We start from the raw sequence: 14,323 nt of genomic DNA, 5'->3' as shown, positions 1-14,323 counted from the left end.
TAAGATCTCACACAAATCACATTCAGTTTGTTTCCACATAATTTAGGCCTTCTAACACTTTACTAATAATCCTATAATCTCTGTTATCACAACTCCTGATGTGCATGACCGGCTATCATCCAGATGACTTGTATCATTTTGGGATCCGTCCTACTATGATGCTAGTCTCATGCTGATGATATTATTGAAAACCATTTAAAAAATTGCTCTTTTGTTTAGAAAATCATAATTGAGGCAAGAATAACTTTCATAGTTAAAAAAAGGTCCACCAAATTGTCTTTGGAAGCAGGGAAAAACTCGACTTTTTAGGTGTGACCACCAAGGATTCAAGATATCAGGGGGGTTTAGATAGTGCTGGGACCTCATTCTTTGGTAGGACCTAGACCCCCCTTTGGTTGCACACAATGAATATTGTGGTGGGGGGGGGGTAGAAATTGGTTGACTGGGTTAGTGACTGATACAAATCTTACAGCAGTCATGGATTCTGTTGATATCTTTGTTGATTCCTGGCCAATAGATACAATCATTGACTGACTCGGGCCTGCATGCCTGTGCAGCCTTGATGGGTGGAATGAAGGGCTTGAAGGATCTGATGACGGAGTTCCTTGGGTATCACAAGGCGTTTGTCTAACATTATTATACCGTTCCAATGCGATAGGCGACTTCTGACTTCCCAGAACGGTCACAGATTTGCAGGTAGGCTTTCATGGGATGTTGGAAAGCGGTCCTGGATGGTTTGTAGCAGTAATGAGTATTCTGTATCAGTTGATCCATGTTGACAAATCCGATCGAGTGTGAGAAATGTTAGGACATGGTCGGTTGTTTTGCACATGTTGATGGCAGAAGTGGCATTGATTTATGAATCGATGTTTGGATTAAAGGAAGTAGTTGTTTTTTAACGCAACACTTGCATGGTCTCCTTGTACGAGTCAATGGAAGCAAAGCTAGCTGGGTTCCTGGACAAGGCATCGGGTCCACGCATCCATTTTCTGGGGCAATACTGGATGGTGAATCTGAATCTGAGGGAATGGCTCTTCAGCTTTATAATTCGAGGATTCTTTACCGACCTGAGGTCTCGATCGTTGAAAATACCCAGCAACGGTTCATGATCTGTTGTGATGATCAGGTTGTTGCAACCAAGGACGAACATCTTGGCGTGATCGAGTGACAAGGTAACGGCAAGTGCGTCTCCTTCTGTTGGACTGTAACGGCTTTCGGAGTCAGATGTAAATGTTGAGCCTGCATAGATGAGCAACGATGGTTTCAATGGTATTTAGGATATCGTTTTCATTGAACGTTAGAAAGTTTGGATGGTTGTCGATGACATTCGTTTGTGTAGCATCATCACACGCGTTATAAATCATTGATGTAATCCGGTTTGTTGGGAACCAGGAAGTGGAAGTTGTTTGTAAACGGCTCAATCGACTTTGAATTTACGAAATTGCGAATGTGTCATGTCAGACGTAATAGAAGGTAGTCTTGCAGATTTTGCTATCGAAGGAGTCGGATTAGTAGCATGCGTGCTCGAGTCTGGGGTACAGCTACTACTGACGTGTTGGAGGATCTTCATTATGTCCCCAATAACTGTAATACCCAGGTCTCTGAGGAATGACCTGTCCAATATTTCAAATGTCATTCGGTTTTTTGTGAAGCTAAAAATTTGAACGATCAAGCTAGCCTGTAACACGGATATTAATAAATGAAAATATTTGTTATTGGTTTGATACAGGCTATGATAAATCTAAATCGTAACGGGGAGAGTATCTTTATAAATTCTTCATCATAAGCACTCACCAGCTAAGAAAAGTTGTTCGGCGAAAAGCGGCATTTTCTGGGAAAGAGTCTACCGAGGCTACCGATCTACCGAGTATTAAGCAGCCTCTATAAGAAACTTTTTTCGCTTTGTTGCATGGGATCAACGATTTTTTGTTTAGTTTGAGTTCATCTTTAATTCCATTAACTTTCGCGCGCTTTTTTCATCTCGGTGCTCTTTTTAGAAGCGAGTTCTCTAATTAGGTTAAATATGCCTCTGTAAAGCATGGAGGTAATAAGAAATAGATGGAGAATAAATGACTCGGTAATGGCCTAAGTTATCGTTAAATTCTTTTATATTTTCATTCAAATCGGCTTTCTTTGATTTACTATCATTGGAAGCAAAAAAATCCGAAATGTAAATTTATAAGAACAGAAGTGAGAATGTTATCCTGATTGAAATAAACATTTTATGCAAAAAGTTCTTGTTCAAACGCGATACAAAAATAATTTTCTCGTAGTAAGGTTACAATAGTTCTATGATTTCATATCGATGTATTTTTGGGCAAACATATTGCTAATTTTGAGAGTTTCAGCACATCTTCCTTGAAAATTTCTTCATTTGAAATCTTTACGTCTAAAAGGGAGGGGGCTTTCAAATTCTGATGGATGATTAATTTAAAGGTTACCATAGCGTAATATAGATTTTTTTTTAAATCTATCGATGATTTTATGAGAGGGGGCCCTTAAAAATATAGGATTTTGTGCTTGTTCCGGCAAGCTTTTTCTCATTTTGATCAAAAAAGCTATTATCTCACAATAGGGCTGTTAAAAATCCAACACCTTTTTATTCAGTTTTTTATGAACTTAAATATTCCCATGAGTGCACACAAAATTAATCACTTTTTCCTATTGCAACCAAGGAGCCGTTTGCTTCCGATGATTAGGTACAATGAAATAAAAGTCATTTATTCTCCATCTATTTCTTATTACCTCCATGTGTAAAGTAAGATCTAGCTAATATGGGAACTAAAAAAAGAACTGAATTCTGATTTCATGTCTTTTTTACCTCTTTACCTATATTTTTCATTAAAAATACTAAAAAAATATCAGATAAATTACAAGATGCGATGCGAAGGTGTCTGAATACCATACAGTATTTCAAAAAGCTGCGCGAAAATAAAAGGTGCGAAAATTAGAGGCCCGCAAAAATAAATGATATTAGGGTGTCGTTTAAGATAATGACATCAATTTTTGTGCATTTTAAAGTAAAAGAAAATATAAAGTTTTGATACTTGAAAATGAATAACTGTTATCACAAAAAAAAAAAAATTCAAAAAAATAACTGATTTCGATATAATGTATCTATATGAAAATTGAATTAGAACTAACAGACTGAAAATCTGAGAGATGGACTTCTCGAAAATTCAAATTGAAAAAACTAGTTTTACAAAGAATAAAAACAACTCTGTTTGATAAAATGTAGCTATAAAAATAACTCTTTCTGGTATAATGCATCAGAGATTTAGAAAAGGGAGACTAAGACGTCTTTTCAACTTTTGTCCACGAGCTCCATCAAATCTAATTGTTTCTTTTTGAGTGCCTTTGAAATCATCAAGAGAATCCGATGGGGAAACTGGGTGCTGGGGTAAAAAAACTGAATAATTTGAAAATTTTGAAATATTAAATTTGGAAAATATACAGTCCCAAGAGCCTCCATCAAAACAGCTAGGTACCCCAAATGAATAGGTAACCTCAAAGAATTGCAAAAAACTCTTTTAAAAAAATCTTTGTATCATTTATATTAATGCACTTTTTCTTTTTCTCTGAATGCACCCATGAAAATTGAATTGAAACTAATAGACCGAATCTGAGAGATAGAAATCTCGGTTTTACAAAGAATTGTAGCTATAAAAATAACTGTTTCGATAGAAAGTGTTCATCTAGAACATGCCATTGCCACAGCGACTCGTTTGGCGAACGATTCTTTCCTTGCAAGGTTCCACTGGTTGACAAAAAATTGTACATAAAAAGTGAAATGCTCTTGCGTCATCAATTTTGCAGATGTTTTAATGCATTGCAAGAAAGCATTAAATTGCTCACAGATGGATGTGTTCAAGCCATTAAAGCCAAGTAATCGATTTGACTTGAACACATCAGAACACTTATGTCCATATCCATGGAAAATGTCGTGGAAAAAACGTGTGTCCTGAAAAAAGCCACTTTCTCGGTTTCGACAATATTCTTCAAGCGAGCAAGCAAAATCGTAAAAAATCTCATACGGCGCCTGCTTCATGTACGCGTATAATGATGCCGCAGCATCTTTTCTGCCCTCAGCATGGGGTATAATATGATACCCATAACAATGCCCGTGGGCTGGGCAAAACCACAAAAACAAGTAAGAGGTCCCTTTTGAAGTGGGGAAAATTTTTGAGCACACGTCACTGTCAGGCAAATCATCAAAGTTAGATTTTTTGTCTTTTTTGTCTTTATCGATATCAAACTTTCTGGTTTGTCTTATTTGGGAGCCGTCGTGAAAGTAATACGCTCTACCATCTCTCGGTGGGTTGTATTTCTTAACCGATTCTGGCTCTTTCGGGGATATATCACAGCTGTTCAGTTCTTTCCTAAGGGTAGTCAGATACTTGAAGAATTCAATTACGTATTTTTTAGGACAAGATCCTTTGGAAAGCGATGTTGCAATAAGTAGCCAATCGCCTAGCTCTGGAAAGAAAAATTTGGAAGATCGATGGAACTCTTCAACTACACGCCACAGATCGCCGTTCTCCTCGATTATGTTTGCTGATGCCATCATATCATTCAACCGATCAAACTGGTCCAAGTACCGTCTAGGGATCAGGTTGGTTAAGCTAGTATCCTTTGTCAGAATAGCAAGAGATTTACTGAGTGCTACTTTTTCGAGATTCGACATACCAGGCTCGAATAATTTTTCTGTGAGTAGACGCACAACTGGGATACTTGAATCGGCTAATATTTCTTTGGTTTTACCCAATTCTTCTCCAGAAAGCTTAAGTTTTCCACAAAAATGTTTCACTAACGAATGGAGAGCATCGTTGACAACTTTTCTATCCTTTTTACTGTTTGTGTTGTTGATAAAAGTTCTATCGTACCTCCTTTTATTTGTAGGCAAGAACTCTCCATCCGTAGCCTGTTCAATCGGTGTCACATTGATTTGTTTGAAGGTTATTCCAATTTTCGTCCCATCGGCGGCTAAGTATCTTGGATTCGGACCACAGCTTGGACACTGTTGGATAAAATCCAAATTCATAGCTGAAGCCCAACTGAACCACCACTTTATGAGCGTGTTCCGTGACAAGAACTCGCATTGCGACTTGTAATCCTTATATCTATTCTTCAGGACTTTAACGAATCCAGAAAAGGTTTGTTTACTGGTCATTACCAGATCGACAAATTCCCAACCGATTTCATAACCACAGGCAACAGTCGAACTTGAACGAAACAAGCTGTCTTCGGAGCCATCGTAACCACGAAAACATCTTTCTGACAAGCATTTTCGTTCAAACAAACGTGCCTTTGAAGCCCCAACAGTTGAATAAACTACCGTTTCTCCACGAGGCATGATATGACCGTCCGGATATTCATCGTTATACCAACCACTCTAACAAGAAAAAGATTATACCTTTTAAAGACGAAATCAATGATATTAAAAGGAACTTCATTGAACTTAAAGTAGACGATACTAAACTTAGAGTTGTAGATTTTCAGCATTTATATCCAATATCGCCACCCTTAAAGGGTTCCTACTTCTTTGCCGACCGCTTTAAACAGATGAAACGAAAGTGAATAACCGGCGTTTTAACCCCGTTCAATATCTAATAGAAATTGAATTTACCTCGCATCCACAGTTACCATCCTTAGATGGGATCAACTTTATCTCCTGTCCAAGTAAAATTTGTATGGCTCTTTTTTTTATGTTGTCGCGGTAAATTTCGTCTCTGGAATCATTGACACGCAACTGACTAGGGGCTTTGTCGTGGAATTTCCACTGACCATTTTCCTCGTCGAAAACCTTCTCCCACTAAAATAGAAAGAAAATGATTGCCGGTTAACACTATTATAAACTTACAGTATAAAGCCCCCATATGTCGGTATACACTCTAATCCGCAGGAAAATATATTAGTTAATTATTTCGTCAATATTCATAGACATAGACTTATTTTTCTGAAAACTTCTCTGTAAGAATACGTTTTTGAATATTTCATAAAAAATTAAATATTTTGTATAAGAGATTTGTATCTATCGCTTACAAGTAGAATTTTTAGAAATACCTTTATTTAAAAATAAACAAACCTCCGAAGGGTCGTTTTCTGTTTCCAAATTATCATATTCCATATCCATGCCAAAGTCAATGTCTTCACTATCTTCCTCATCATCGTCATCTATTTCGTCGGCGAATTTCAGTGTATTGACATCGAAAGAACTCCTCAGAAATTCCAAATGCGGACACAATTTTTCGGAAGTTTGAAACGTCTCTAAATACCTTTCTCTGGAAGGTTTGGATTGGCAAAATGAATTGTGGCATGTGATGACTTTTCGCTTCTTCTTTTTATTTCTATAAATGGTAATTAGCTCTGCCTCGTTTTCTTTTGTTACCACTGAAAATTTGAAAACGTTACTTTTTGATGGTAATTGAACAATCGGCTTCTTGATATATGATTCGGCCTTCGAAATCAACTCTTCATTGAAGTAGTTTCTTTCTATGGAAGTCTCGTCATTCTCATTCGGCACAAACATCATGGGCTTGATTTTAAGAATATCTTTTGCAAAGCGACAGTGACAACAATTCATCCCTTCAAACTCCACCGGTCCGCTGATTTCCTCCTCGTTTAAAGTTGAATTCAGTAAGCCGTACAAACTACAGGAGCATCTTATTATCGGACCAGACGTTGTACCGATAATCGTGACATGAACGAAATCCTTATCCTAAAAGGAAATGCTAAATGTGTTAAAAAGCTATTATAATAAATCTAATCACAATTATGATTCTCAAATTCCGATGAGCTAAGCCCAAGAGAAAAAATAAAGTGTTCGAAATATTCTATAAACAATGATTTACCCAACCTTGGGCTTAGATAGAATTTCGAATTCCGATGAGCTAAGTCCAAGAATGAAGAAAAGTGGTCAAAATATTAGATAAACGACTATTTACCAAACCTTGGGCGTAGAGTTTCGAATTCCGATGACTAAGCCCAAGAGAAAAAATAAAGTGTTCGAAATATTCTATAAACAATGATTTACCCAACCTTGGGCTTAGATAGAATTTCGAATTTCGATGAGCTAAGCCCAAGAATGAAGAAAAGTGGTCAAAATATTAGATAAACGACTATTTACCAAACCTTGGGCGTAGAGTTTCGAATTCCGATGACTAAGCCCAAGAGAAAAAATAAAGTGTTCGAAATATTCTATAAACAATGATTTACCCAACCTTGGGCTTAGATAGAATTTCGAATTTCGATGAGCTAAGCCCAAGAATGAAGAAAAATGGTCGAAATATTCGACAATCGATGATTTACCCAACCCTGGACGTAGAATTTCGAAATTCGATGAGCTAAGCCCAAGAAAGAAAAAAAAAAGTGTTCGACATATTCGACAATCGATGATTTACCCAACCTTGGGCGTAGAGTTTCGAATTCCGATGAGCTAAGCCCAAGAATGAAGAAAAGTGGTCGAAATATTAGATAAACGACTATTTACCCAACCTTGGACGTAGAATTTCGAAATTCGATGAGCTAAGCCCAAGAAAGAAAAAAAAAAGTGTTCGACATATTCGACAATCGATGATTTACCCAACCCTGGACGTAGAATTTCGAATTTCGATGAGCTAAGCCCAAGAAAGAAAAAAAAAAGTGTTCGAAATATTCGACAATCGATGATTTACCCAACCTTGGGCGTAGAGTTTCGAATTCCGATGAGCTAAGCCCAAGAAGGAAGAAAAGTGGTCGAAATATTAGATAAACGACTATTTACCCAACCTTGGGCGTAGAGTTTCGAATTCCGATGAGGGAGGGCGCAGAATGACTTCTATATTTATATACCAGACGTTGTAAGACGAGAACCAATGTAATATATACCTTGAATTCACCATTTGTAGGATCCATGTCGTTCATCAAAATAACTTGAATCGAAGGAGTTTTTGATACCCTCCAATTCAAACAACCCGTCGAGAAAAGTTTTTCCACGTAAAGGAGGTACAATTTTTCTTCCTTACTCTGATGATTAGCGATCGACGAGATATTTTCCGACAATTTTATAACATGCTCTTCATCGATACCAAGATGAGAACAGATGAAAGAAGTATCAATAACAGCTCTCTTCTTTTTATTGAAAACGCATTTTCTTCTTTTTGATGGCGGAGCTTTGATCGCAGGGTCCTCATAAAGATTGAGCATTACGTGGATAGATTTAATGATGCAGCTCGGCGAGGCATTGTAAACAACCGTATTCACGATTCGATTTCTCGGTGAGCCACAAGGATACTTTTTACAAGTGCTGAATCTCTGTACGAATTTGACCTGCCGTTCAGTGGGATCGTTCATAGACCATAGAAAGTGATGATTATTTGGCAGAAGGGAAATGATATCTAGCTGTTCTTGTAAACAAAGCGGTCCCGTATAATCACTAGTTTGAAACAATGATTTGGTTTCGTTGGAATGCTGGTTCAAGTTCTCTAACTTGTAAGTCACAAGGCTGCCTTCCCAATCGATGCCCTCGTTAAAGGCTCTCTGACTTGATAAATACCTGAACAAGAAAAGAGATTCAATGTATTGTCATCTGACAATGGTTATCTATCTTGAAAGAGGGATATCAGTTTGAACATATTGACAACCATTGAATGCGGGATTCAGGTATACGTGATTGGATTGTAATTGTGTGAGCGAGTAGGAAACGTTTTGCAAGGAATTCAATCAATTTAATCGGCAGTATGGGGAAATGGTGCATGATGCGCTGTTAGCGCTCGAAATACGTATCTTTACTATCTTTCTATCACCAAAGAAAAATTATGCAGTTTTTAGGTGGCAAGAGGCTGGTTTGATACTGTCAATTCTAATCCTGTTTAGTAAGGAAAGGTGGGGGTTTAGTCTATTCTTTTTAATATATAGATCACATTTCTCCGTTACCCAAACAACTAAATAAGGACAATCAAAATCACATGTCAAAAAATTATGAAGCAATTGAAATTGTCCCTTTATTTAGTGGGAATAACCAGGGGATATGTACCAAGTTGTAGGAACCACTGTCAGGTGGGTGATGAAAATTGGCAAGCGAAAAACTACTTAGTACCAGGTACTAAGTGGGGTGGTCAAACATTTAAATTCACTAAAAAGCTGATTTTCAACTTAGTACATTGTGCAAATTTGAATTAGTCTTGATCATAAAAAATTAGTTTGGCGAGAAAAAGGTCGATAAAAATACCTCAGTATCTTAGAATTAATTTTAAATTTTTTTCAGTACTGGGCTCTCTAGTTTTTAAAACATTTTTTGGGGTGGTACTATCAGGATTGTACCAGGTATTTCCAGGTGATTTAGGGGTGGTTTACCTACATTGAAGGCATTTTTATTGTACTGACTGAAAATTTGCGAACCTTTAAAGGGACATAATAAGGTACGAAATTTACAAAACATGTTTTAATTGTTTTACAAGTTTGTTTTGACATGCGATTTTAATTGTTTCGCTTGATGACACGTGACTCGCTCGATGTTTACATTTTTCAACCGTTATGTTCCTTTAATGTTCAAGAAAATAACAGCTCAGGCAGAATTCATAGCACAAACTTATCATTTGGTCAATTTTCAAGCTGTGTTCTCAAAAACTACTCGTGCAAAACAGCGTGGTATGCAAAATGGTTTTGAATCTAATCTATATTTATAGTTCTAACAAATTTCGTGGTTTATAAGTTTCTATCAAGATCAGTTTTTCCCGAAAAATAGCACTTATTGGATTCAATTTCAGAATCATTTTAAAAACACTGTATGCCGAGAACGAAGGCTGTGAAAGGATTAAAAAAATAATTAACGACACAAATTGATTTCATTTCAACATCAGTATATTTCATATAAAGAACGCACTTCAACAAAGTACATGCATTCATTTAAAGAAATGAACAGAAATAATTGTAAACTTACCGCAGTATCTGTCGTGTAAATTGTCGAGTCAAAGTAATCAAAGAGCATAATTTAAAAACAAAAAATAATCAAAAATGTTGTAGCGCAGAGGCAAGGTGCATTTTGAAAACCTTTCCTAAAAACATAATGTTTAAAATGTACCCAGGATATTTCTCAAAAATTATTTTAAAAACGTCAGTCCCTTTTTCTTACTTAAAGGAACTGAAAAGATCCTCACCAATTATGGATTTTTTTAGCACGGGTAATGGTGTCGTGGTCAGTAGTCGTCATGTCCAGTCTAATCAAAAAGGTGTCATTTAATCACTCGAAGATGTCGAAGAGATGAGGAATTACATAATAGAAGGCTCTAAGCAATAATATAAATTTCAATTTTTCTGAGGATGTTTCACTTTTTAAAATTCAGCTTGTGATATGAAAATATAATTAAAAATCGTAAAAAGATTTACGATGAACCTAAGAAGTCACTGTTTCATCACAAAACTCCACTAGGATCGACCTCGGAGCTGTTCTAAAATATATTGAAAAACGACGTTTCATCGTGAAAGATTTTGACGAATTTTGGGATAAAAGTTTTGTTAAGGAACATCGAAAATTCCGTGGTGAAACAGTGACACTTCGGAACCATCGTAAGAGAGTAAAATAAGTATTTTGTCTCTGTTTTTTGTCAATCTGTCAACAAAAAATGTTAAACCTAGAAACATAATGAATGGAGACATTACCTGTTGTCAGAATCGTTAGTTTTAGTCGTTGCTTTATCGACTAATACTATACAACCCAAAGGTTTAATTTCAGCTCTGACGTCTAGCTCTGTTAATAGAGTTTTCAAAGAGTTCACCACGCTCGATTTGTTGGTCCTTAAGTTATTAGAGTAATAGCCTCGCTGCCTTGAATTTCCTGTGAAAAAAAATTAGGTACTTTAATTAGGCTCAATATACTAATAAGAATTGTACTTCCTTCGATGCGATTGTGATTATGATCACGATTTATGAAGCCAATGAAAGTCCATCAAAAGTTTTTAACCTAAAAGATTATGACAAAAGTATCAAATGATTCGTATCGTATAAACAAAAAACCCAAGTACACGAATTTAAAATTTTTATTTTCTGTTTTGCATACCTTTCGATTTCAATTTCTGTCGTTTCATACTGCTTCTCATTTCCTCGTTCGTAATATCTGCTCCGTTAAACGTTTTTAACGATAATGAAGTACACCCAAGTTTGTTATTGACCAAGGTTTCGCCATATTTTCTGAAGTAAAAGGTGTAAATTATGTTCATTTTAATGTACAATGATTGGCCAGTTCACGAATGCTGTCGATTGACTGAGTTTAGGTGAAGAAACATTAAATTACTTTCCAGAATTATTGGAGTTACCAAAATGACTAAACCATTACGTGAAATTTACTTATTTATAAAGCATTCAACAGCTACCTGAAGTATCCAGAATAGCAACCATGCTCAAAATAGCGTGTGATAACCATGTTTTCGTTGGCTAACTCGAATGAACATGCAAAAAATATGCCTGCTGTTTCATTTGAACTAGCCAGATTAAGTAGGCTTTGTTCACATGAGAGCAGACTCAAATGGCTTTCGTGGGAAGCTGCTTCCAAGATAACATCAATAGAATGGATAAGGTAGCACGCCTCGCTGGTCTTGATAATCTTGTCGAAGGCATTAGAAGTTGATTCATTGATATCTAAACAAAATAAGAGAAGACCCAATTAAACGGAATGTACAAAAAGGTAAAAGTAACAAAGTAAGAGGCAACAATGCTAGGGACCGCAATGATTTTTTCAAATTGTTTTTAGCGCATTGAAACCATGCTCATTGGAAAGAGCATCAAAAAAGAAAAAAAATGAGGGGTCATTCATCAAAATCGGCCAAGCCGTTCTCGAGATATGAAATTTTCTATCTCCTGAAAATGACCTTTTTTATGGAACGATTTTCGAGGATTTTTGTAAAAATCATGGTTAAATAGGTTTAAAAGTGAAAATCCGGGGGTTATGTCAAAAAATACATTTTTTGCAATAACTTTACTTCTATTAATGCTATAGCATTGAAACTTGGCACGAAGGTTCTCAAGACAAAGTTTTAATTTTTTATCAATTTTTTTTTTCAAATTTTTCGTTTGCCGTACGAATGAATCGAAAATATCCTGTATGCCGGAGAGCTGGCAGATTGTCACTCTCCGTGGACTTTGAACTTTCGAATTGTAAACAAACACGCGCTCGACAATTCTGTAGAATTTCTCGAATACCAATAAACTTTGAGCCAAAAAAGACAGCAGAGCGCGGTTGAAAATGTTAATTTTTATTAACAAACAATATGTAAAAAAGGTTGAAATTTCATATTATCTTTGTCTTAATGCCGGGGAGGACAGCTAAAGCCCTCAAAAGTGGCTTTTTCCCAGAAAAAACTGAATAATTCTTTGTAGGATTTGATTGGGTCAATGAGACAAAAAAAACAAACAGCGCTGATCTCTTCCAGTTCCAAAAATGTATAACATCATGGGGGTTTGAGGACGCGCTCACCTGTCTAAATCCAATTTTCTGTTGGTAGGTCGTCTGCCATTCAAAATTTTACAAAATTGCTCATATTTTCATAAAAAATAAAGTTATGGCCATCAAACTTTTACAGGACATTTATTTAATGATAAGAATGCTTCTAAAACTTATCCCATGGTTATAGGTGGTCTAAAACCTAAAAACAACATTTTGGTCGATTCCAACCATTTTACCCCCGTCTTTCGCGGTCCCTAACAATGCACATAAAAAAAAAATGACTGAAAAATAATTACAATTAGAATACCTTCCCAAAACGTAGAATTTATTGATCTTTCTGTATCAGTAGCTGGCATATATGCTGTAGAAGGTCCTAAAGGTATATAAAATAAAAAGGTTCTTCATGGTATATACAAAATTGCTGCAAAATATTTTGGGAAAACTTGTCAAAGATATCACTACAACCAAACAATTGTTGCGTTCTTGTACTAGTTGTAGTCAATCCTTTGTAGAAACTAATTATACTTGAACTTCTGTCTTAAGCTTCTTGTGAAAGCATAATAAAATGATAAAACAAAAAAATGAAACTTTTTTTTGACAAATTCAACCCGATAAATTATGCTATGAGAGTACAAATACAAAAAAGGCTTTACCCGGTACAGTCCAGTCATCTGATTGCATGATTTTATTGGTGTCAGATGTAGTAGAACCTTGAAAAAATGAGAGAAGAAGTCAAGTAAATCGCTTAAAAAAAGCAGATTAAATAACTGTTTTTGGTAAACAAGAATCACTTTTTAATAAATTTTTATTGTCCAAAAAGTCCAAATAATAACTTTATAATCACTTTCAATATAAGGGTCAAGATAATATATAAATTTACTTTTTGATTTCATATATTGTTCCATATGATAGTAATAAAGATAAAAATTCCTTACTTCATTTTAAACAATAAATAATAATATATTTACCTGATGCCATGGCTTGAATAGCCAATAATTGTATGCCTTACAGTACACTAATTCTGTTTGATTATTGATATCTTTAACTTTAAGCTTGTTGATGTTTGAGACTTTTTTAAATTCCTATAACCATAGTTTATACATTACACTGATAAATAGCTGGCTGACTTTTGGGACATGTTCGAATAGTTAACAATTCTTACTTCTGACTTATCCTTGTAAACAGTTTGGGCGGATAAGACACAAAATAAATTTAAAACTGAGCTAGACAAAATTAAGGAACCATTTGGGAGCAAAAAAATTATTTGTTTATAAAAAATCCAGACACAATCTAGATACATAATGACAAGGGAAGCTGAATGAAACAACATTGTCATCATAAAACAACAATACATTGGTCCTGACATGACCGGGTGTATAAAAATATCATACAAAATCATTCCAAGGTACCTTTTAGGTAATGTATCAGGTAATGATAATGATCAAAGTTTAAGAAAACATTTCTATCAAGTCATTTTTGGTCTATGAAATTATGATTATGATTATTATTAATTTATTTGATAAAGAAGGTCTAAGTTTTGTAAAGTATACAATGCAGTAAAATACTGATGTGGACCTACTAAAATTGTAAAATAAAATTAAGATAGTTATGAAAATATAAATAAATGGATGATATTTATTGCATGATTATAATAAATTAAGTAATTGTATAAATATGTTAAAATCAATTAGTATTAAAGTCTTTATAAAAAAGTATATAAACCTGGATTTATTAGTTTTTAAGATTGTCCTGACTAGACCAGACACAGGAACAAGGGGATTGATTAATAAGTTGGTATTAGGATAGAATTAATTTAGCAAAACTTGAGACACAACCTACATATTCATAGCTGTTTCCAGAAGCAGGCCAGGTCAAGCCAAGATTCTTAGCTCTTATAAATAAATT

General features: G+C 35.2%; 1 protein-coding gene across 1 annotated transcript; it reads right to left on the bottom strand.

Moving 5' to 3' along the window:
• Nucleotides 1-5,599: 5,599 nt before the first annotated feature.
• LOC136802097 (uncharacterized) lies at nt 5,600-13,601 on the bottom strand. The gene is made up of 10 exons (XM_067058816.1): nt 13,387-13,601; nt 13,072-13,128; nt 12,726-12,791; nt 11,349-11,613; nt 11,036-11,166; nt 10,639-10,813; nt 10,137-10,196; nt 7,867-8,533; nt 6,086-6,718; nt 5,600-5,812 (listed from the first exon to the last, which is right to left on the bottom strand). The coding sequence occupies exons 1-10, from the start codon at nt 13,394-13,396 to the stop codon at nt 5,600-5,602; spliced, it is 2,277 nt and encodes a 758-aa protein (XP_066914917.1). The 5' UTR covers nt 13,397-13,601.
• Nucleotides 13,602-14,323: the final 722 nt, after the last annotated feature.

Source organism: Clytia hemisphaerica, unplaced genomic scaffold, assembly GCF_902728285.1.
Source record: "Clytia hemisphaerica strain Z4C2 unplaced genomic scaffold, Clytia hemisphaerica genome assembly, whole genome shotgun sequence".
NCBI classification, from domain to species: Eukaryota; Metazoa; Cnidaria; class Hydrozoa; order Leptothecata; family Clytiidae; genus Clytia; species Clytia hemisphaerica.
The sequence above is the reverse complement of the archived record's forward strand: the minus strand, read 5'-3'. Positions and strand labels throughout refer to the sequence as shown.

Coding starts and splice junctions, on each gene's coding strand:
- LOC136802097 (XM_067058816.1), bottom strand. Junction 11,614..12,725: donor AAATTCTACGTTTTGGGAAG/GTATTCTAATTG, acceptor TATTTTGTTTAG/ATATCAATGAATCAACTTCT. Junction 11,167..11,348: donor TGCTATTCTGGATACTTCAG/GTAGCTGTTGAA, acceptor CTTTTACTTCAG/AAAATATGGCGAAACCTTGG.